Genomic DNA, 23350 nt, shown 5'->3' with positions numbered 1-23350 from the left:
ATATACTGTATATGTATACATATGCGAAACAATTTTTTGCTATAGATATACATTGTGCAGATCATGAAAGAGGGGAAATATATATATGACCAAATTTAATCTTTATATATATATATATATATATATATATATATATTTTTTTTTTTTTAAATGTATAAGACATATGTGAACATTATAAATGCATAGAATGCAAATATACACTCTAATGACTGGCAATGGCCCGAAACACTAAACTTACTTTCAAGACTGAAGTTGGTTAAGGGAACAAATAGATATATGACTATATTTACTGTGTAGAGCAAAAGCTCTTAATAGAAAATATTAACTGCAACATTTCAGTGGGACGTGATGTATCGTACTATATTTATGTAATACTGCATATAAGGCAGGAGATCTTATTTAGTTTTTTCATAAAAATGATTCTTTATTACTATGTAGTTTTATCTAAATGTTCCCTTTAATTTTTATTTTTAGTGGCAGCATTTGGTTCCCACAAATTTTGGTATCAGTAGGTGATTTCCTGGCTTTACAGGCCATGCATGCAGCAGATCCAATAGATGCTGCACAACCCTAAAACTGCAAATGATTCGAGGGAAAACCCTGACTTGTGTTGGTGCAGAACACGGCGGTTCACATGATCAGGACCGTGGCGAACCGCACTTTGCGGGTGGGTGCGCGAGCTGAACGAAAAGCCCAGTTCGCCTTGGGGTCCCGGTGACCGAAGCGCTGAACTTCAGCCCCTTGTTTGCAGAACCGCGCAGTCCTTTGACCGTGTTGGTCCGAGGCTTTGTGACACGCTTTGGGACACACCGTAAATACGGAAGGATGTTGTTTTGCAACAGCTGATGCAACTCTGCTGGTAAATGGACTTTCGGAGTCCAGTGTGACTAGACAATGCCCATGTGCTGCCGGGGCGGCGTTTGGTGTGTTTTGCTGGGACGACCATCTAAGTTGTCTTGCTTTGTGAGAGAGAGAGAGAGAGAGAGAGAGAGAGAGAGAGAGAGGGAGAGAGGGAGAGAGAGAGAGAGAGAGAGAGAGAGAGAGAGAGAGAGAGAGAGAGAGAGAGAGAGAGAGAGAGAGAGAGAGAGAGAGAGAGAGAGAGAGAGAGAGAGAGAGAGAGAGAGAGAGAGAGAGAGAGAGAGAGAGAGAGAGAGGCAATGTGTATGCAAGGGTTGTATGTGGAGACACACAAGCAGCAACTTCTGTTTTGGTAACAAGTCGATCCTGGGGGACTTGGCCTGCTCAGTGTGTTTCCAAGAATAAGTGTGTGTGTGAGAAGCCAGTGCCATTACTAATAACTATACGAAGCTGCTGCCTCATGCGAGTCGTCCAACGTGCTGAACAGGCCCTGCTTTGGTTTTTTAAAAAGAGAAAAAACACTCTCTGTGGTTTCAAAGTGTTTCTTCTGCGGAAGCAAAGCATCCAGTGCGATGTGAGTAATGAAGATGTCGCATGTTTTGAAATGCCTTTAAAATGACACCTTTTTTTTTTTTGGGGGGGGGGGGGGGGCAACTGGCCTGAAAGATATTAGTCAGTGTGTGACATTTAAAGATGCAGCACCTGCACACATTACAACTCTTACTTATTTTAAAGTCAGTCCATACATGAACTGAGGCCCTGAGCTACAACTGGAGCAAAGAGGATTAAAGAAGAGATACATGAACTAGATGCACATTTTGACACTGTTGCCTGCATTTACATTTATCCATTTAACTGACATGTTTTCCTTGCGCTGCAAAGGGGGATTCAAACCTGCGACCTTTGGGTCCAAAGGCAGCAGCGCTAACCGCTACACTGCTGGCTGTTATTAACTTACTAATGTTAATTTTATCAAATATCACCGGAGGTCATTGGTACGGTTTTGTGCGTTTTAGGGTTTGGCTGCCAGTGCTTCCCCCTTGGTGCTCAGTCAGGCCCTGGGGATTGTAAAGGGACTAAATGTGACTGCTCCGATAGCCTCCCTGGTGGGTGGGGATTCATCGCTGACCATCTCGAACCCTGGCTGGGCGGTGCCTTCACACCATTTAACTCATTCTGTCTGAGTAAACATTGAGGAACGCCCGAGACCCATGGGAAAATGGTAACTAGCGCCCCCCCCAACCCACGGTGTCCCGGCGGGGGGGCCGAGCGGCGAGGAAATGTAAACCCCACCCCTCTCTTTTTTTAGCCACTCCCCCCCCCCCCCTTCTGGCTGTGAAGTGAAGGGTCGTTTCCATGGCGACGCCTGGACGCAGGGAGCCAGCGAGCCAAACGCCCCACAGGTTTTCCATCATTTTATTTGTTTACTTGACAGCCGTGTTTAACCGCCCCGGGAGGTCTGCGCTTGGAGGACGTGGGCTGTCGGCGAGCGCAGACGCTCGTGTGGACAACGCAAACAGACGCACGAGAGCGCGGCGGAAACCCGCTCTGTTTTCCATCCAGGCGTACCTGCTGTGCCCTCGAAAGGGGCCACTTTGCCGAATTCTTTCCGAATGAACGTAGCGCTAGATGTTTGTAGGCTCGGGTTCGAAACCCACAACTCCCGCGATCCGCGTGGAGTTTGCGTGTTCCCCTCTGTGTTCATCTGGGTTTCCTCCAGGTGCTCAGGGGAAATGGTGACTCTGAAGTGCCCGTAGTGTGTGTGATTGCGATTCGCTGGCATCCCATCTTGGGCATACCCTGCCTCACGCCCTATGCTTCTGGGATAAGCTCTGGACCACCATGACCCTACACTGGACAAGCAGTTTTTCATACTGAATGGATGACGAAATATTCAGGCTACTGTTTCCTCTCATGGTTCTGTGTAAGGGTTTCGACCAAATGACTACTGGTTTGTTGATGTTTTCACCTGATGTCGTTCTTAACCACTGAAATCGTTGTTGGCTGTTGTGTAACTCATGCCTGTGCTCAAGGCGACTTACAGTGTTGGGTTTGGGCATTTGGCTACTTAAGTGACTTACCCATGTAGAACATGGTGTTTTTTTACTGGAGCACTTCAGAGCAGGGAGCTTTCTCCAGATGTCAGCTCAACACTAGTTAATGAATAAATGCAAAGTAAACTTGCACCTATACAGCAGCCAGACGTGGTTTGGCTTTAAAATTGTATTTTATGCTCCTCTAGAGAGTTGGATTAATGGAGGCTGAATGTTATGGGCTGAGAGGTTTATGGTGACGTTGCTGTGTGTGTGTGTGTGTGTGTGTGTGTGTGTGTGTGTTTGAGGCTGTCCAAACAGGAAGTGGGTCACAACCTCAGCATGTTCGCCGTCTGGTCCGAGTCCCGCTCCGACCGGGTCTGTGTTTGATCCGCAAGGCTGTGAGGCTAAACGTCGCTGTTCCTTAGGAATTTGAGACATGCGCCTCTCGTACCGTGTTCCGCTGTTTGGATCCGAGGAGACGAGACGGCTGCAAAGTCATTTATCTCCCTCCAGTCTTAAGTCCTAAATGGGGGGTTAAGGAGAGAGTAGGAATGTTTGTGCCCTTTTCTTGTTTTTGCCGCTTCTAAAAGTCTTGGAACGGTCCTGGAAGTGACAGTATGTGCCATCTTGTGTACCCTAGTTTTTTTTTTTTTTTTTTTTTTTTTCCTTCTTCCTTCCCTTCCCACGGTGCTCTGTTCTAGGTGGTGTCGCTTTTCCGGTCACTTACTGCGCCCAACCATCTGTCTTTGGCGCACAAGACCATCCCATACCGGCCTCTTTTCTTGTTGCTCTTCGTTGCCGTGGCAACGGGGTCCCGGTGGGGCAGAACCCGAAAAGTGATGTTTTTGCTGGACTGTTGTTGAACAAATAAACAGGAAGTAGGAGGTAAAGAGTGTACGCCGAGCTGTAGAAGTTTCAACAGAGATTCCAACAGCCTTGGCGATCGGTGGTCAGGGCTCTCCGAGTGATACACTCAGCACCCCACCTTCTGGCCGTGGACCGCTTTTACACCTCAGCTTCGAACCCCTGGGGCCCTTGATGGCCCCTTTGTGAGGGTGATTCTAATGATTTTGGCACTTTTTTTTTTTTTCTGCTTCTGCTCAGTGAAGAGCAACTTCATCAAAGTACTTAATTCAGTACGTGGTCACGACAGGCTCTGTGTCTGTCTGTCTGTCTGTCTGTCTGTCTGTCTGTCTGTCTGTCTGTCTGTCTGTCTGTCTGTCTGTCTGTCTGTTTCGGAGGCCTGTAAGAAAATGTGCAGCAGATTCACTGACACAATCTAATTATGAAAGCAGGGTAAAGGATCAGTGGGTTTCTTCACTTTGTCTGTTTTTCAGAACATGAACTTACTCATCAGAGTGATTTCTTTCTCATTCACTCTTTCACCAAACAAACATTTCTGTGATGCTTTTTTCCAAAGCGACTTATGGTGTTAAGCTACTTATAATTATTTATTCATTTATACAGCTGGCTAATTTTACAGAACCAATTTAGGGTTAGTACTTTCCTCAGTGGTGCAAGAGCTTGGGGTGGGATTCAAACTTGTGACCTTCGGGTTCAAAGGCAGCAGCTTATCCGCTACGCTCCCAGCTCCCCCTGTGTGTTTTGGCACTTGGCATAGAGCCAAAAAAAAAAGTGTCGGCCTTTACGTAACACACACGCATTTACTCGAAAGTGTTTTTCCTGCTTCGAAACTGCATCCGCGTCTCCAAAATGGGACTATTCACTTTTTCCGACTTTCCACGCCACGTTCCCGCGACCCTCGCGGCGAGACCTTCGGCTCGCAGGCCGCCGAGAGCGGAAAACAAGATCGGCGAGCCCCCTTTCCGCAGGCCTTTTCGTTCCGAGGGGAAGCGTAGGCCCGCGCCTTCGCTGGCCTGTCCGATGGAATCAGTCGGCGCTTCCGTCGGCAGCCTTGGCCAGCGCTGCGCTCGCTCCTTCTCCTGCATCCTCATGTCACCCCTCGCAGTGCGCCCCCTAGCTGGAGCTTCCTGTCAAAATCCCGCCTTCCGTGACTCCTTGAACCGGGCCTTCCAGCAGCGCAGTGGTCCGGGGGGGGGCGAAAAAAACAATCCAAGGGCACACTTGATGCCTCCTCAGCCATGCTGTATGTTATAAATAAGGCCTTGGACTTAATGTGACCAGATGGTTGTGAGTTTGAATGTTGGGTTCCTGCAGCCCGAATGCAGCTTTGTAGACCTGAAAGGCTCCAGCCTTATAGGAGGAGACCACGTAAAGCCCGCGTTTCGTTTCTGGAGCCGCTGCAGTACCCCCGTTCAAGGCACTTATCCTGTATTGATGCAGTGAGAATTACCCTCTTATGTAAATGGGGAAATAATTGTACCTTCGTGTTCAAACTTCACATTGTAAGTCACGTGTATTAATTTTGCTGGTCTTTTTTCAAATGACTTGCACCGTTAAGCTGCATATGATTATTGACCAATTTATGTAACTTTTTTTTTTTTGAGTAATTCAGTGTAAGTACCTTGCTCTCAACGGTGCTACAGCATGAGGTGGGGTTTGAACCTATAACCTCTGAGGCCAAAGGCAGCAGTGCTAATCACTTTGCCACATGCTGCCACCTTTCTGGAAAAGCAGGGAGTGCGAGGGCCAAATGGTGGGCGGCTGGTGGCTGGAGTACGAAGAGGGGCTGGGTGGGGTCCAGACCCACAGGCTCCCCTGGCACCGGTGGAGCCGGAGAGGAAGTAGAACTTCCGTAATGGGTCTCGAATTATGGAAGGAAACCGACCACATTTGGCACAGCTTTGGCACAGTCTGTTTCAATTAACTGTGAGCTGCTGCAGAAATTGATTTGTGAGATATAAAATATTTTCTTCCTCTACTGGAAAGTCTCCTTCAGATTATGCACCAGGGCATGACCTCCTGAACACATCTCTGTTTGGAGACTAAAAGCCCTGCTTGTCTTTATCAGGAAAATCTTTCACTTCATTTGCAAATGTGTCAGCAGTCCATGGGTGTGCTCATCACTCAGTATTTTGTCTTTGTTTTAAATCTTAATAATGTTTTTGGAATTTAAAACCTTAAATGGCACCGGTAGTTGTTAAACACCTTTTTTTTTTTTTTTTTTTTTTTTTCCTTTTTCCTTCCCCCCCCCCCCCACATCTAGGGGAACCTTCACCAGAATGTGCCGGAAGAAGGTCGGATCGTGTCCGTGCCCGTTTGTTTTCATTCTATGGCACGGTTGCAGAATTGAACCATAAATACTGGAGTGCAATTCATATTCAGTGCAGACCTATAGATATTGTTTGCAATATGTGTTACTTATTCATTTATTTGATGCTTTTCTCCAAAGCAACTTCCAGTGCTAATCTACTTAGTTAGTTGTCTGCTTCAGCAGCCAGGTACTTTTTACTGGATCAATTCAAGGTAAGTACCCTGATGAGGAGTACTACACCAGGAGGTGGGATTCAAACCTGCGACTTCTGAGCCAAAGGCGGCAGCAAGGACCCCCGAGCTGTGGGCCTCAGTTTGTGATCCTTCTGATTCTACATTATTATGTATAATATTCTTACAACTGTACTTTTGGTAAGAATTAATTGAATTGCAGTAAATTGTAGAGAGTATTTAAAAAGTCCCATCTTCACCGAGCTCATAACTGAAGTGTTAATGTTTGAGCAAATATTTGGATATTCAAATGCGCCCCATCAATGGATCCTTCCAGAAGGATCGGCTGCGGTCGGCCGCGTGTATGCGGGACGTTCGCCGTCTTCCGCGCAAAAAAAAATCGATGACCGGACAGTGAAAGTAAATAAGGCGGGGGATGAGAACTACTCTGTAACAGAGTTGTGTTTTCGGCGCGCGCTCTCGCGGGGGTCCCTGCGGACACGCGCAGGCGGAACAAAAGTGAACATTGGCGTCGTGGAGGGCCCCCCCAGCCTTTGTCACCCACTTTAATAAATTCACTGCAGATCCATGAGCATTGAGAACCTTCATCTTGGCACCTGACCTTTATTTCCAGCGAAAGACGAGTCTCATTAGCGCCGAAAGCCCCCACCCCACCAGCCCCGGGGTTATTTTGAATTCTTTTGATGAACGGTACAGTTATTAAAAACAGGAGGGAGCACGAGGCGACCTTCTTGGTGGGGGTTGGGGGAGGGGGGCGTTGCCATTGGCGACGGAAGCCAAGCAACGCGCAAGGTTCCCCCCACAAGGGCCGTTTTACATCCGAAACGACGAGGGGTTGAAGATGATCACGAGTGCGGTGAAAGTGCGTCTGTGCCCACACGCACACGGTCTCCGAAATGCGATGATGGCAAGCCCGAGAACAGTGCGGCCTGGCCGCCTTCAGGTGCGGTACAGGATTGGGGGACAGTGTATAAGTGTAGTATTGTATGCGGACGCTTTATTATCCACACGTAGCCTGTTTTACTAGAGTATCTCGGTCATCCTTCACATTGTGCGACGAGGTGATCTTCTTATGTTGCGATTTTTCTTTATTTTTATTTTTATTTTTTTTGGGACACGATCGTGGGATTGGAAAGCACTGTTCTGGGTGGTGGTGGGGGGGGGGTGCAGCCCGGAGGTGCTCTGAGCGCAGGGAAATGATGTGAAATGTGCTCAGACAGAGCCGGGCTTGGATTCCAACCTGCTGCCCACTGTCTTGTCATCAGAACACTGTAATTGCTGCACAACAATAATCCACATTTAATAACCTTTAAGACCATGTTGCGCTTTATGTTGTATTATATTGTTTTTAAAAAAAAAAAAAAAGAAAAAAAACACTGGCTTCATATGGGGGCTTCTCGACTGGCGACGGACTTCCAGTAACCTCGTCGTAAGTCGCAAACCCCCTTATACTTGTTTTATAAAGCAGATATAAAGAATGAACTGAAACATTAACGTTTGATCATAGGGTTAGTTTTTTAAGCCAATTTAGCACATTAAAATAATGATATGACACATGCAATGAATGCAGTATTTTCGCGATGCGATATTGTTTTTTGTTTTCTAAAGATTTTCTACTTTCTAAAGTCGTTTTCTTTCACGTTTTCTTTTCCGCACCACCAGAAATACTTGGTTTTCCCCACTTTGTAGACACTGTAAAGGACGGGAAGTTGAATGGAATCGTAAAGAAGGCGTTCTGTGAACGAGGCGCGGCGATCGATCCATGTGATCGAACGGGTGGAGGAGGAGGAGGAGCCGTCGGGACTCGAACGCGGTATAATGAGGAGGTCGGTGGGGCGGCCGTCGTAAGTGGCATTAGCGGTAAGTCGAGGAGCGTTTTCCGCTTTGTCACCTCACCCTGCCTGTCCGCGTTCGTGGGTCGGAGCGGTACGCGCTCGTCGTTGATACTTGTTCGCTGAATTTATGCGAGAAAAGGGGGCGGGGCGGCACATGAGTGGGAGCGAGCGCGTGACACACGCAGACTGTCCCTCCCTTCGTTTACGGGCCGATTGGCCGCGTTGTGCCCACGCGGACTGGACCGGACTGGATTGGATCTCCCCCCCCCCTTTATTTCTTTTATTAAACGGCCGGGGCTCTGCCATCCCCACAGGTTAAGGACACAGGGACGGTGCGGGTTATGCGCGTCATCAGCTTTTATTATATGAGACTTTTGGCACATCATTCAATAAAAAAAAAAAAAAAAAAAGGTGTCAAAGTAGCGTGCGGACCTTGGGAATGAACATTCGTTCATTTAGCTGATGCCAAAGTTCCTGACAGTGTTAAACTACACACAGCTATTTACCCGTTTACACAGCTGGGCAATTTTACTGGACTCATTTACCGTAAGTACCTTGCTCAAGGGTAGTACAGCTGGCGGTTGGATTCGAACCTATAACTTTTTGGGTCCGTAGGCAGCGGCGCCAACCCCTGCGCTGCCCGCTTCCCGAAGCCTCCCCGTTACCGCTCCATCTTCGCCGTACAAGGCCCCGTTGACGGGCCGTCCTCGAGGCCCGAGTTCGCCCGCGCGTCACCGGACGAGGACCGTTTACTCGGGATTTACTCCCGTGTGACCACAGCAAGATTCTCGCGGCACGCTGGCCCGGATCCGGCCTTTCGCGCTTATTGGTTGTGCGCGCTCTGTCGACAGCTGCCGTTGTACTCCTTTTGCAGGCAATTGTACAGGGTTGCATGCAGCCACGTACGGATGATGATGATTTCCCTTTCGTGCTCAGTGTCGTCTTTGTCCTTGTTTTCTTCTTCCTGGATGAGTGAACGTTTTCCTTTATCTTCAGCTGATCTCTTGGCTTCGGGGCGTGATGTTGGCATTTGAATGTGCCTTTTGATTCGTGGGCTGAGTGAATTATTTTTATTTTTTAAATGATTTTGGTGTGTGTGTGTTCCACTGATGTATGGATGAGTGAGCCAGTGTAAGTAGTGTATCTAGCAGCGTAAGTCACCGCGGTGAATAAGGTGTTTGGGCTCATAACGCTACATGGAGTTCATTGGAAGTCCTTTTAGAGAAAAGCGTCTGATAAATGTAAATATTACAGTGACATTTACTCTTTCAGCTGACTGTTTTCTTCAAAGCAACTTATGTTTTACCCATTTTTACAACTGGGTAATTTTTACTGTATCAGTTCAGAGTAAGTACCTTCATGAAGGGTGTTATGGCAGGAAATGGGAATCGAATCTGCAACCTCCAGGTCCAACTCTAACCACCAAAAAAAAAAAAAAGTTGTTTTCCATTTAATGCCACAGCTAAACAATCACTCCTTCACTAATGCTTCTCTAACTGAAATGCTGGATTTGCGTGCGTGAGTCTGGGTGTGTCAGTGTGTGTGTGTCTCTTCTGCTCTGCTCTCTGCACTGCCTTTGGCATGAGCCACACTGGAGATATAATCTCGTTTTACAGCTGTCCCATACAGGCCAGAACATGAAGTACTTATACTTTCGTGTGTGTGTGTGTGTCTGTGTGTGCACGCGCATGCAGATGGTGGGTCTCTGTTTCAAACCATTTCCAAATGGTTCTGTATTTCCCATCAATCCTGCTGCGTCTTGGGTTCGGCGGGGGGGCCTCGGGTGCCGCGGTTCTCAGACACACTCTACCATGTCACACGCACGTTGGCGGCTCCACCTTCCCTCGCGTTGATTTGCATCCCGCTTTTGACACGTGCCAGGCTCTTACAGCACAGCGTTTTGAAGAAACAGAAGAAATTCCACTTTATGTATAAAAGAGTAATAAATCACTTTCACTGACAAGTTACCAGGCTTTTTATCACTAATTGATGTGGCACCTTTGTCCAAGTGAACTGGCAGTTAGATGATGAATTTCACATTGGTTTATACACCTGGGTGTTTTTACTGTATCAATTCACTGTAAGCACCTCCATCAAGGGTCCTGCAGCACGAGTGGGATTTGAACCTGTGATCTCTGAGTACAAGAGCAGCAGCAGCAGCAGAAGCCACTGCACCACCTGCCTTACGGGCTGTTGCTCATTACAGTATGTGTTATGTAATGAGCGCTCGCACTGCCGGGGTAGTGACCTCTCGGCGGCCGACTGCTACTGAACTGCGTGCAGCGTACCGTACCGCAGTATTTCACATCCCTTTCTGTCTCCGAATGCTTCCGTACTTGTTTATGTCTCCCTGCTGGGTGTATAAGTGCTGTATGCTGCCTCAAAACGGCTTGGTTTCCTTTTGCGGGCTTCATTCATTCATTCATTTTTCATAGTACAGGGTGACTGCGCCAATTCCACATATTTAAAGTTAGCGTCTCATTTATTTTAACATTTAATTCAGCCAAATTGCTCTCCGGTGCACCGCTTTAAGGTCGTCCAACTGCTGTTCTCCGCCATCCACCGCACCTTTCGTAGCGCGTCACCGTCACTGCTGGTTTATCCGGCTTTTCTGGGTTACGGTGTTTTTCTCACCCGCTGCCACCTCCTTTCTGATGGTGATTGACAGCGAAAGGAACGGGGTTTCTTTGCTATGTTCCTAGAGGTCACGTGGCCGGTCTTGGTCAGAATGTCCACTTGGACCGCATCACCAAGCACCATCAGAGGGGATGGATGGATGGATGGATGGATGAAACAAGACTATTACTCACAGAGGGAAATTCAGTTCTGTTGCAGCAGCAGTGTACCATACACATACACACACGCGACATACGTGTACACACATAGATGTGCAAAGAGAGCAACCAGATTAGTTATTACTTGAATAAACAAACATATTTTGTAGACAGAGGAAATGATGGAAGGAAATGTGGTGGTGCAGGTTATGGTGGAATACAGGACAATACCAATGTAGCATCTCTACCCGTATGTCAGTGAGCAAAAGCTGTGTGTGCGTTTTGTGTCCTTATAATATCCATTTTTTTAACGTGTGTGGACAGTGAGAGGCGTAGTGGTTAGAGATTTTATTTTCCAATAAAAAGACAAGGGTTTGAAATCCCACCTCCTGATTTAATTCTGTTGGTCAAGGTACTTACTCTGAATTAATAAGTAAAAATTTGTAAAGTAATTATAAAGTTCGTCACGTTGTAATATCGTACGTCACTTTGGATACAGGTGTCTGCTAATATACATGTAGAGCTGTCTTGCACTTGAAGGATGTAGGTTTGAATCCCACCTTGGGTTCTTGTACCCTTGATCAAGGGACTTGGCCTCAACTGATATAGTAAAACGTACTCTGCTATGTAAACGGGTAAATAATCCAAAGAAATTTAGTGTACAAACCTAAAGGAGGCATGTGCCTGTATGATGTTGTTATGATGAACATAGTTTGTGTCTCGTCTGTGGTCGAGGATTTTCTCTTGTTCCCAGCACCATATTTGGGCAAAGAGCCATTTTCCAGTGTTACTCAACACACGCGCAGTCTGTAAGCTGCTTGTGCATCTCGGTGTCGTCCACACACAGGTGTGTGTGTGTGTGTGTGTGTGTGTGTGTGTGTGTGTGTGTGTGTGTGTGTGTGAGAGAGGTGGCACATGGTCTCCCCTCTGAGGATTTGCACCCGCTGCCCTCGACTGCGACCTGCCCAAGAGGACCGCCCTCGTCTCCATCCCCACCTGAATACCGCTGCTCTCTCCATGTGCTCCAGGAAACTGTGACCGTGTCCCTCCTGACCGTGTGTGTCCTCTCGCACACTCATCTGCCCGCACGCGCTGCTCTCCATTCGCGGAGCCACGTCGGCTTTCCTAAAAGTGCATCCGCATCGAACGTTTATAACAATAAAGCTGTCCTTTAGAAATCAAGTGAAACCTTCTGGAAGGTTCCTGTGGTCTCTCCCGTTCCTCCCTTTCCTTTCTCTTCCTCGGTCTCACTGGGTCTTGCTCGCAAGCTTCCGATCTCGTTTTCCCGGCTGGTCTCCAGCGCTCTTCTCCGTGTGTCAGTCGCTGCACTCAAGTAGCTCATTGAAAATCAGCCGCTTAATTACATCTTGCTTCAAACCTGGACCCCCTGGGATGTATTTTAGTCACGCTCCTCCACCTTTGGCAGCTTGGTGGTCCCGCTAACAAGAGGTCCCAAAATCAAAAGCTGGAAGGTTCTCCCTTCAGTGTGATGCAACGAGCTCCCTCTGTCCCTCAGAGCTGCTGAATCCCTCCCAACATTCATGAAGGGGAGCAACATCTGAGGACCACTTCTGTTCTGATTTCCTGTCTGTTCCATAAGCTTATTTACATTAAACACTGACGAAAATAACAACCTTGTATTCATGTCGTGTGTGGGTTCAAATCTCAGTCTGTCGGACTCGGTGACTGTACTTGGAGAACCGTATTTCTGCGTCTGTATCGTAGTCTGTTGCTGAAGCGCATTTTTGTTTCCTCTGAGTTTTTCGTCGTTTTCTAGAAAATCGTTCGCCAAATGAATACCTGAGTAAATGTCCTACTTTCGGCTTGGTCAGGTTTCGGTTTGAGGGAGGAGACCGTTTCACGAGTCCTATATTGACGTCCTGCGTTGGAGACGATTCTCCGGCTGCACGAACAACTCTGTTTATGCAAAAAAAAAAAAAAAAAAGAAGGATTTTGTTTGTTCAAAGAGGGCGCGTTAAAGCCTGAATTTCAGGGAATTCTGTTTTCGTTTTTGCTGATTACCAGGAACCGCGAGTGATTGAAAGGTGACTTAAATTCCACTTTTAGTTGGTCGGAATGGGCATGTCCTTGCGCGACACACAGACTTAACTGAGATCTTTTTGATCTGTGATATCAGATTCTTCTGTGGACAAAGGGTGATTTGTGTGGGAGAAACGGACAGCGGGTCTCACACACACACACATGGCCTGAAGGAGATAGTAAAGCCATTACAGATGGAAATAAGGGCCATTGTTGGCTCGCATGTGGTATCACTTCAGCTGCTTTCCCTAAAGTGTGTGTGTGTGTGTGTGTGTGTGTGTGTGTGTGTGTGTGTGAGAATCCATTCAGCTGAGGCCGTTGTCCAAGGCAACATCAGCTTTGCACAATAAACCTCCTACAGTTATTTTCCCATGTCCACACCGTATTTTACTGTACCGCTTCAGGGTTGGTACCTCGATCCAGGCTGCTGCAGCAGGAGGTGGGATCCGAACCCGGATCCTTCATCCGCAGCGTGACGTTCCTAACCCCTACGCCACCTGCTGGCCTCTCCTTCCGTAATCTTAGCGTTTGGATGCGGCTCTCGCCGCTCAAGTGGCACATGCGATACGGTCGTTAATAAACGCGTGTCATGGCGACCCCGCGAGCGCGTCGCTCGTGTCGTGGTGCGCGGCCTTTATCCGTCCGTCACGTCGAGTGTTTAGCGCGTGGGCGCCTCTCTCTGTGTTTGGGTGCCTGTTTTCTTGATCCCCCGCTTTGGTTGCCAAGGCGTTCGCCCACCGTTGCCCCCCCCCCCCCCCCCTCCCCAGTTACCTACCCAACGAAAGTGACTTTTAAAGAATTTGAATATATTGTTTGTTGCTGCTGCTCCGGGGGTGTTTGTTTACATCCTCGTCCCGTGTGTACCGTTGTCGTGAGAGGCTGCTTTTACACAGTTACGAGGCTGACGTATCCCACTTGCATCACCTAAAAATGTTGTATTTCGGGCTAACGTTTACTTTTCTCTGTGTTTCTTCTGATGGGTCAGGTAGATGTTCTAAGGGTCCTCATCGCAGGAAGTGCCTCGGGGGCCGTGACCTGCACCCGCACTCCAGACCCCACCTGATCGCATTTGTTTTTGCGCGCGCGCAGGGGAGCGTTCTCCGAGGTCGTCCTGGCGGAGGAGAAGCGAACCCAGAAGCTGGTTGCCATCAAGTGCATCCCCAAGAAGGCGCTGGAGGGGAAGGAGAACAGCATCGAGAACGAGATCGCCGTCCTCCACAAGTAAGCGGCAGCACGCACGCACGCACGCACACACACACACGTGCTCAAAAGCATAAGCACACATGACCCCTGCCCCGTCTCGCACGGTCTCGTGCGATCGGGGGTGAAGCCGGCGCCCCCGCGAGGCGAGACGCTGTAACTGCAGCCAGGGCAACAGTGAATCGCCTAAAGTATCTTTTGTTAAAATCTCTGGAATTATGTAGCGGAAATGTCAAAAGGAAAGGAGCCACTTCTATTTTTAGTGTCCCTGTTGCCAGGGTTACCGCAGACATTGAGGGCGGAGGGCTGGCGGAGGGCTGGCGGTTGCACGGGGTTCCCTACAGCGCTGCGGAGGGGGAGACGGGGGTCGGGGGGGATGTGGCTTGACTGCCTTTCTGCACTTCGAATGTGGATGTGTTTCCTCTGAGGCCCCCCCCCCCCCAAAGCCCTGGACAGCGCTCGGCGTGCGATTATTGCTGTCAGACCGACCCACCGACCGAACATTGAGTATTTATTATTTTATTATTAAGTATTAATTATCGCGGGGCACTTGGTCCTATAAGAACAATTTCGGGCTCCTCTTTTCCAAGGTGACCGGCAGCGATACGTAATCAGCTTAACGCGATTAAGCTATTTGCACATTTAGGGTCATTTTCACTGTACCAGTTTGCTCTAAAGGGCAGCACGGTGTTACACGCTCCTGGGCTACGGGTTCAGGCGTGGGTTCGAATCCAGCCCAGATTCTGTAGCGTTTGCATGTTCTCCATATTCGTGCGGGTTTCCTCTGGGTGCTCTGGTTTCCTCCCACACTCAAGACATGTTTCAGGCGAACTGGCGACTCCGAAGTGCTGTTTGTGTGTGAGCGTGAGAGACGGAGTGTGAATCGCTGTATTTGATGCACTGCCCTCCTGTCCATGGTTTACCCGCCTCGTGCCCTATGGACCCCATGTTACTGTAAAGGACCATTTGTTGCCAAATTTATTGTTTCTGATGATTTATAGTGTAACTCTTCTAAGAGATTATATTGCTGCGGAGCTCCCCTATGATGATCCTACTAGTACTTACCTTGTTTTTACACTGGTTACTTTGTTATGTGAAGCAAGGAAATAGTTCATTGACCGTCTGTCTGTATGTTAATTTTATTATGACACATTTTTATTGCACATTATGACAAAAAAAAAATATTTGGGAAAAATGTGCTTTGTAAAGTGAGGAGTGTCACTTGAGAATGGATGTGGAGTTACGGTAATAAATGTTGGGAAAGCGGATGGGTCTGAGGTGCTGTTTGCGTGTCCCGATGGGCGCAGTCGAGCTCCTCCCTTTGTTTCCCTTCCGTTTGCGTCTTTTTACTCCTTAATTAATGTGCGCAGCATCTGTTCAACAACACGGCAGCGATGCTTGCGAGGCATTGCTGGAGGGGGGGGGCTTCATCACTGTGGTTACACCACACAGGCAGTGTACACACACACACACACACACACACACACACACATGCATGAGGGGATGGGGTTTCTCTCTGCTGGGGGCACTTGGTGTGAAAGATGTGAGCACCCTATGAGAACCCCCCCCACCCACACACATACAAACCCACCCACGGATCCCCCCCTCCCAGGTAGCTGGTTCTGTCTCCTGTCTCACACTCCTTCATCACCTCCACACACTACCCCCCCTACCCCCACCACCTTGTGGAACTCAATTAAAAAGCTTTTGATTTTTCAAACGTCCTTCTTGTGCTGTGAATGATTGGCGTGCTGCCAGGGGTAAAGCAACACCTCTTCTGTGTGAGCCCAGTGACTCAGCGCAGGCGCACACACACACACACACACACACACACACACTTCATACTGCAGACATACCCCTGAATCAGATGGTACTGTGGGCTGAACATCTTTGACCTTCTGTTCTCCCAGCGTGAACATCTATACAACGTTTCTCACTGTCCGTCTCTCCATCTGTACATCTCTCATTATTTATTCTTTACTCATTTAGCTCCTGTTTTTTTTTTTTTTTTTTTTTTTTTTGTGTGCTGAGCCGCTTACACTGATTTACTTTTTCATATAGCTGGGTAATTTTATGAATTCATGGCAGGTACCTTGATCAGGGGTTCTGCAGCAGGAGTTGGAGATTCGAATCCAAGCTTCTGCAGCTTTGATCATCATGAGACCCACTACTCTGTGCTGTGTTGACTGTCCACCCCCCCCCCCCCGCCATGTACACCCCCGTTCCCGGCTCTCCGTCGATCAATAATAGAGTATTAAAATGGGTTAAAATCCTGCTTTCTCCCACCGTTCCTGGCGGGTCGGTCGCTGGAATGTGGAGCCAGGGCTCAGAGGCCCGGTCTGCGCGGCTCTGACGCCAACGTGCCCCACTTCCCTCCGCGCTATCAGGCTTGACCTCATGGAAAACACACACGTGTTTGTGACACACTGCCCGACAGCAGCTGCGAATAACGAGAAGCATTTCAAGGGCCTCCTCGGTCAGCTTTGTGCCGTACGGCGCAGATTTGGGTCCAGACCTACGCTCTGCCGCACCAGCCATGTGTAGGGAGGAGGCCCAGAATCAGTCTTCGCTCCCCTGGGGTTTCAGTCCTTTGAGGTTTCTCACCCTTGTTGCTCCAGTGCCTGAGTTGCAGTGAGCGTTGTGCTCGTTGAGTCTCGTCATTTCTGTTTATATAATTAGTTTGAAATAAGTGAAATAATAAAATATAAGAACTTACTGATGGCATTTTATTGAAGAAATCCTCTAATGATCACTGCCATTTAATCTCGGAAATGTTAAGTTGCGCTGATTCGTTCCCTAAGTCTTCTTGCACATCTGTGCTGTATTTAAATATTATTCAGAGTTTGACAGCAGGTGCAGTCAGAAGGTTGTTGGTTCAAATCTCCACCCCTTGGTCAAAGTACTGGCTCTGAGTACATTTAGATCACTTTGCTGTGCACATGGGTAAATCATTGTCAAATTGCATTTCTCACATTTACAATGCCTCGGAGAAAGAGTGAAGATGAATAAAGATTAATAAGTACATTTTGGCCTTTTTGGTAGCGCTGCTCTTCGCTGCAGTGACTAATCTGTGTGTGAAAACACTGCCATCTGGTGGCGGCTTGTTGTAACGACATATAATAGTTGCCCCACACACACACACACACACACACACACACACCTTCTCGCAGTGCAGGGAGAGACACTGTTCATTTTCTAAAGAATTACCTCTAAAATCAGTTCTCAGATGTGGAGACCTTCTTGCATCGAAGGGTATCTTCATTTCATTCATTTCATTTCATGAATTTATGATCCAGTCACTTTATGAATCCCATGAGGTTCCACAGAGGTTAAGACTTGTAATTGAAAGGTTGTTAGTTCGGGTCCCGCTCACCACTCCTGCTCTGGTGCTCTAGAGAAAGGTACTCGCCCAGAATTAGTCTTATTTGAATGGGTCAAACACTAAGTTGCTGCAGACAAACATCAACTTGATAACATTTTTTTTTTTTAAAAGAGAAGCACATTTATGATGTAGTTTAAAATTCAAATCCAAATTTTATTTGTCACATATACGCTCATACACAGTACGACGTGCAGCGAAATGCTTTATACGGCTGTCCGACATAATCTAGAAAGACAAATACACACACACACACACATTTTCAGAACCGCTTGTCCTATACGGGGTCACGGGGAACCGGAGCCTACCCGGCAACATAGGGCGTAAGGCCAGAGGGGGAGGGGACACACCCAGGACGGGACACCAGTCCGTCACAAGGCACCCTAAGCGGGACTCGAACCCCAGACCCACCGGAGAGCAGGACCCGGTCCAACCCACCGCGCCACCGCGCCCCCTCTCGAAAGACAAATAACAGGTACTAAAATCTAAAAAAAAAAAAATAATATATATACAATCTATTTATGCATATGTAAGACCAAAATATATAAATATCTAATTCTAAAAATTTGTGCAGCATAAGATGTAGTGCAATATGGTGTGCAACAGTGCAATGTAATGTGCAAGGTCGCGCAGGTAGTTCAGTTTGTATATGAAATGGAATAGCAGAGGTGGACAGGTTCCTGGAGGTGACTTGATTTTCAGGCCTTGGTGTTGTATCGGTTGAGGGCCCGAACAGCCTGAGGGAAGAAGCTCCTCTTCGTCCTCTCTGTATTGGCCTTCAGGGAGAGGAAACGCTTCCTTGACCGCAACGGAGAGAAGAGTCCGTTGCTCGGATGGCTGAGGTCTTCCGCCGTTTTCCTCGCCTCGTTCCGGCACCGCTTGCTGTAGACGGACTGCAGGTCGGGGAGCTCCGTTCGGATGGTACGTTCAGCTGAGCGCGCCACCCTGCTCCGTAGAGCCCGTCTGTCCTGCCGGGTGCTCTTCCCAAACCAGGCTGTGATGCTTCCTGTCCGGATGCTCTCAATGACGCAGATGTAAAAGTTTCTTAGCACCTTAGAGGGCAGCCTGAAGTCTCTCGGGCGTCTAAGGTGGTAGAGATGCCGTCGGCCCTTCTTCGCCAAGGTATTATGTTTAGTTTAATGAACTGCCGGCTCTGATTTTTTACTGGAGTTCGGTAATAAGATAAGTGAGCGATATAAGAATTCTGAGAACGTATTCCAGCAACTGGCTGCATTAGAGGCAGCCTTTGGAAGTAAACGGCTCCTTCTCCGGTCTCGCCGATCCGGTTTCGGTACGTTACGGAGTCGCATTTCCTCGCATCCCGTGAGTCGCAGTTGTGGAAACGGGGACGTCTGGCGAGGACCGGGCGCTGCCCCCCGAGCCGGCTCGGCTCCGACGTCACCGCGTGAAGCACGGCGTCATCGTCCTTCCGCTGGAGTTACGGCCCCTGCGGACACGGGCGTCCATGAGTCACGTGGGAACATGTCCTCGGCCTTGAGCCGCCCCCATCCCTGCTCGAACCAGCAGCCTTCCGGGGGGTCGTACCTACTCGCTGTCGGGTGTTGGTGTGAGACGCCGTCTCGACCGGTTCTGGTCCTCCCCGAGGGCGGTTTCACACCCTTCGCTCACCTGCGCTCAGCAACTCCTCACCTTCACCGTTTCTCCTCTTCACGCTGCTGACCTTACATTAGTCACTTGTCTGACACTGTCATTAAGCTGCTTAAACTGATTTACCCTGGTACGCAGCCAGGTGAATGTTACCGGAGGAATTTAGGATGTGAACCTCGGTCAAGGGTATTATAGCAGGAAGTGATTTGAACCTCTGACCTTTGGGTCCAAAGGCGAGCAGCTTTAACCACTTTACCACATGCTTGTCCACTGCCCCTCCCCTCCTGTCACCTGTGAGGTGTTTGTCCAGCTTTGCTTAATTCTCTTTAAGACCCGAGTGCCTTAATCAGTGTATAACTTCTACCTGAATTGCGATTGATAAACTAGTGAAGTGAAAGCGAAATGGAGAGAACGGCATTTTTTTCCCCTCTGTCCTTTCAAAGTGTGGGATGTTTTACTCTCCCTGTGTGTGTGTGTGTGTCTCTCTCTCATTCCCCACTCAGAGCCCTGAAGGTGTTTCTTCTCTCTTCCCCTCTTACAGAATAAAACACGCCAACATCGTTTCCCTGGAGGACATCTACGAGAGCAAGTCGCACCTCTACCTTGTCATGCAGCTGTGAGTGTCCACATCCACCGTGTTTTACCCCCTTTTCCGGCAGCTTCCTTCCCACGGGGCCCGGAAATTTAGGCTTTGCGAAGCCAGGTGGCCTTCTCGTTCAGAAACGTGTCCCACAGAAGCTCCCAGACTGTCCGGGTGGCTGCGGTCGGGAGTCGGGATGGACCTCCTCGTGTGGGGGGTGGGGGTGGGGGTGGGGGTGGGGGGGGGTGTGTTCACAGCAGCACTAGAGCCAGTGAACTTTCAAAAAGGTCCAGATACCCTGTAAAGTACATTTTACTGTGCTGCTGTTTTTTTTTTTTGTTTTTTTTTTTAAAAAAACCACAAGTACAGGGTAAATAAGTGTAAAGAATACAGTATATAGATATATTTTATATATATATATTATACACATACAAATATAAGCAAAACATATAGAGGGTAACATCACCAACCTGTTTCTATAGGTCTGGATTAAGGAGCACAAGCGGTCTGCAGAGCCCTTCCAGTGCTTTTATATTCTTTTTAACTAGAATAACATTTTGCACCTACACGTAAAGTACAGATAATTGATAATAAAAAAAAAATATATATATACACACACACACACACGGCGGCACAGCGTTGTGAGAGAACGTGGATCTTGATCCCCACTCAGCCTGTGTGGAGTCTGCATGTTCTACCCATGTCTGCGTGGTTTTCCTCTGGGTGCTCTGGTTTCCTCCCACTGTTCAAAGACATACAGTGTGATGAATTGGTGACTCTAAATTTCCTCTAGAGAGTGTGTGTGTGTGTGTGTGTGTGTGAGAGAGAGAGAGAGACAGCAGAGCATCACCAAATGAACATCTTACTGTGATCTCAACTCTGGAGCACTGGATCCCTCAGTGTGAGATTACCTCTTTTTACCTGTAGCTGCTAATGGCTCCAGGTTCGAATCCCACTCTGGTTAAAGTACTCTTGAGCAAGGCACTAACCCTGAGCTGTTTCAGTAAGAATACCCACCTGTATAAGTAGGTAAGTCGCAGTAAAGTTGTTAATAATAATAATAATAATAAATCCTGTAAGACATCCTGGAGAAAGCTTAATAAAATTAACAATAATGAAGTTATGGAATTTGTATCACGCTTCCCTGCTCTTCGTTGCTTATAGGACCAATTGTGACCTTGAATAAAATCAGAGTAGCGGGTGACTTGACTCTTCCTCAGGTTCCACGTCTCAGTGTGACTTGCAGTAACTCGTGGAAAAGTTCCCTTTCGATACTGACGCTTTCGTTTCGGCGGGACGGGGAAGTGCTCGGCGGCGCTCTTTCCGTTCCGAGGCGGGTTGGAACGCGAGACCCGACGCAGATGGGCCGAGCTTTGCGGGCCGAGCCGGGAACAGGTGGCGAGCGGCGTGTCGCCCGTCGGCGCGGCCTGCGATCGCACGCTCGGGCCCCGTATTTTTAGCTCTGACGGGGAAGGAAATGAGAAGGATTGCGAGGAGCACAGAAACGCAGGCTCTTGCCAGTTTTTGCGGATGTGTCCCAAAACAAACTTCACTTTTTCAGAGTTTAATTTTGGTCTTAAAGGGACGCTATTCCCAGCCGGAGCGTGAGTCACAACGAGCGGCAGGGCGGACGCACGTGGACCGACACCTTCGGCGTTTGGCTCCGGACAAACGTTGGATGCGAAGAAGAATTAAAAATAGCTGGATTTGCCTGGCGTGTGTGTTCAGAGTAACTCATTCAATATTTACACTCAGCTGATGCTGTTCTCCAAATCCACTTACAGTGTTAAGCTTCTTTACAATTATTGACCCATTTATACAGCTGGGTAGTTTTACTGGAGCAATTGAGGGTAAGTACCTTGCTCAAGGGTACTACAGCCAGAGGTGGGGATCAAACCTGCAACCTTTGGATCCAAAGGCAGTATCTCTAACCGCTACGCTACCAGCTGCCCCGTATCATATACTATTGCTAATATACTATATGCTACTATACTATATACTGTATACCATACACTAATATGCTGTGTTATACTATATGGTGTACTATTACTAATATATACGAATATGCTATTTGAAGGTGTTCCAAGGGCTCAAACGATCGTTACCGGTAGAGACGGGAGCTGGAGGTGCCAATAACACTGGACTGATCAGGGACGTCCACCTTATAAGTGCTGTTCCCAGTGCCGTCCCCATCCCTCTACCGCTCTCTGTTAGGCAGTTTCCATCTCAACATGAGTCTTTGTCCATCTCTCCCCGTCTCAAGAGGGACATGTCAAAAAAAAAAAAAAGTACACATTTGACCAGAAGGTATATTCTAAGGTTGATTGCAGAACCTTAATCCACAAACAAAGGTTTGACTCAAGCGTTTAGCTTTCTTCCACTAGAAAAGGTGACATTCCACCTGCATCATAGTTCCAGTAAGTTTTGGAAGATTTTGTCACCTCTTTTGGAACTTCTTGACGCTTCAGGAGCACTCTGCTAAACATGGTAACCTTGGATCTGCGTGTATTTGGATTTGCTCCAGATTGTTGTGACCAGGTTCTCTGGTTTTCCATCAGCTCTAATTTGTAATAGTCTTTTCTGTCATTGTGTTAATTCCTACTTTTTAACTTATTCATTTTGTCGGGTACAGCGGTGCACCTTGTTGTTACGTGTCACGTTGAGCTGCTGCGGGTGTGAATTTCCCTGCAGGGATTAATAAAGATCCCTTCCCATTCCTTCCCACCCTGCGAAGTGGGTAAAAAAAAAAAAAAAAAAAAAACAGGGGAATGGTCCATACCGCGGCGAGGTCTTTAACACGGGCGAGGTCTCCTCTGCACAGGGTGTCTGGCGGGGAGCTCTTCGACAGGATAGTGGAGAAAGGCTTCTACACGGAGAAGGATGCCAGCAAGCTGATCCAGCAGATCCTGGACGCTGTCAAGTACCTCCATGACATGGGCATCGTCCACCGGGACCTTAAGGTGAGGGGGGCCTGGCTCGTAGGGACTAGAAGTTTCTGTGGGTTTGTGTTCTGACCGTTTCCTCGCGTTCTAGAAGATGAAACCTTTTACCGAAACAGACGGGCGGCTCACCCTCACGCTTCCGTACACAGTTTGATCGACTTTGTGCCACGACAGTGCGACTGGACTTTGTCTCTTTCCCGTGCTGTGTGTCTGGCGTCCTCGCTTTTCGCTCGCTTTCGGAGATCTGACTGGTTGTTTGGACTCCGCAGGAGAGACTGGACTATACGCACAGTTCAAAGGTCGTGGTCACGTTGGTCTCGTCCATGATGCGTCCACATGTCCCCGCTTACATGCCGCACACAGTCCTGCAGCTGAGCTGTCAACTGTGATATGAGGAAGACGGTGCGCAGAGCTCTTTGTCCCGCTTCGACGGTACGGGAGGTCCTCCAGTTACGACGTATCACCCAGGCTCACATCAGCCGTCCTGTTAACATTCTTATGTAATTTATTTATAGAATAAATTTCTTTATTTCTATTAATTTCGAGTCCCGATGTTTGGCCGTGACGCACAAGGACGACCGCTGCATGTGCCGTGCGATGACGTCGGCTGTGTTTTATTTACAGAAACTTTATTTTCGCTGAATTTTATTTGTGATTCTGTTCAAGTTTTTTTTTTTTTTTAAATTTACCAATTAGTGTTCCAGTGGTGCGGAAAAGAAAAAGTTAAAGAAA

General features: G+C 48.1%; 1 protein-coding gene across 3 annotated transcripts in view; it reads left to right on the top strand.

Moving 5' to 3' along the window:
• The window catches only part of LOC108923402 (calcium/calmodulin-dependent protein kinase type 1-like), a 54273-nt gene that overhangs the window by 18901 nt on the left and 12022 nt on the right, over nucleotides 1–23350 (top strand). For all 3 annotated transcript variants that reach the window (XM_018734102.2, XM_029247696.1, XM_029247695.1), the window contains 3 exons: nucleotides 13999–14130; nucleotides 19638–19712; nucleotides 22498–22636. In XM_018734102.2, the coding sequence (XP_018589618.1) occupies nucleotides 13999–14130; nucleotides 19638–19712; nucleotides 22498–22636 (346 nt within the window). The remainder of the gene's footprint in view (nucleotides 1–13998; nucleotides 14131–19637; nucleotides 19713–22497; nucleotides 22637–23350) is intronic.

Source organism: Scleropages formosus, chromosome 22 (genome assembly GCF_900964775.1).
Source record: "Scleropages formosus chromosome 22, fSclFor1.1, whole genome shotgun sequence".
NCBI lineage: Eukaryota > Metazoa > Chordata > Actinopteri > Osteoglossiformes > Osteoglossidae > Scleropages > Scleropages formosus.
Note: the sequence above shows the minus strand (reverse complement) of the source record. Positions and strands in the feature narration are given on the sequence as shown.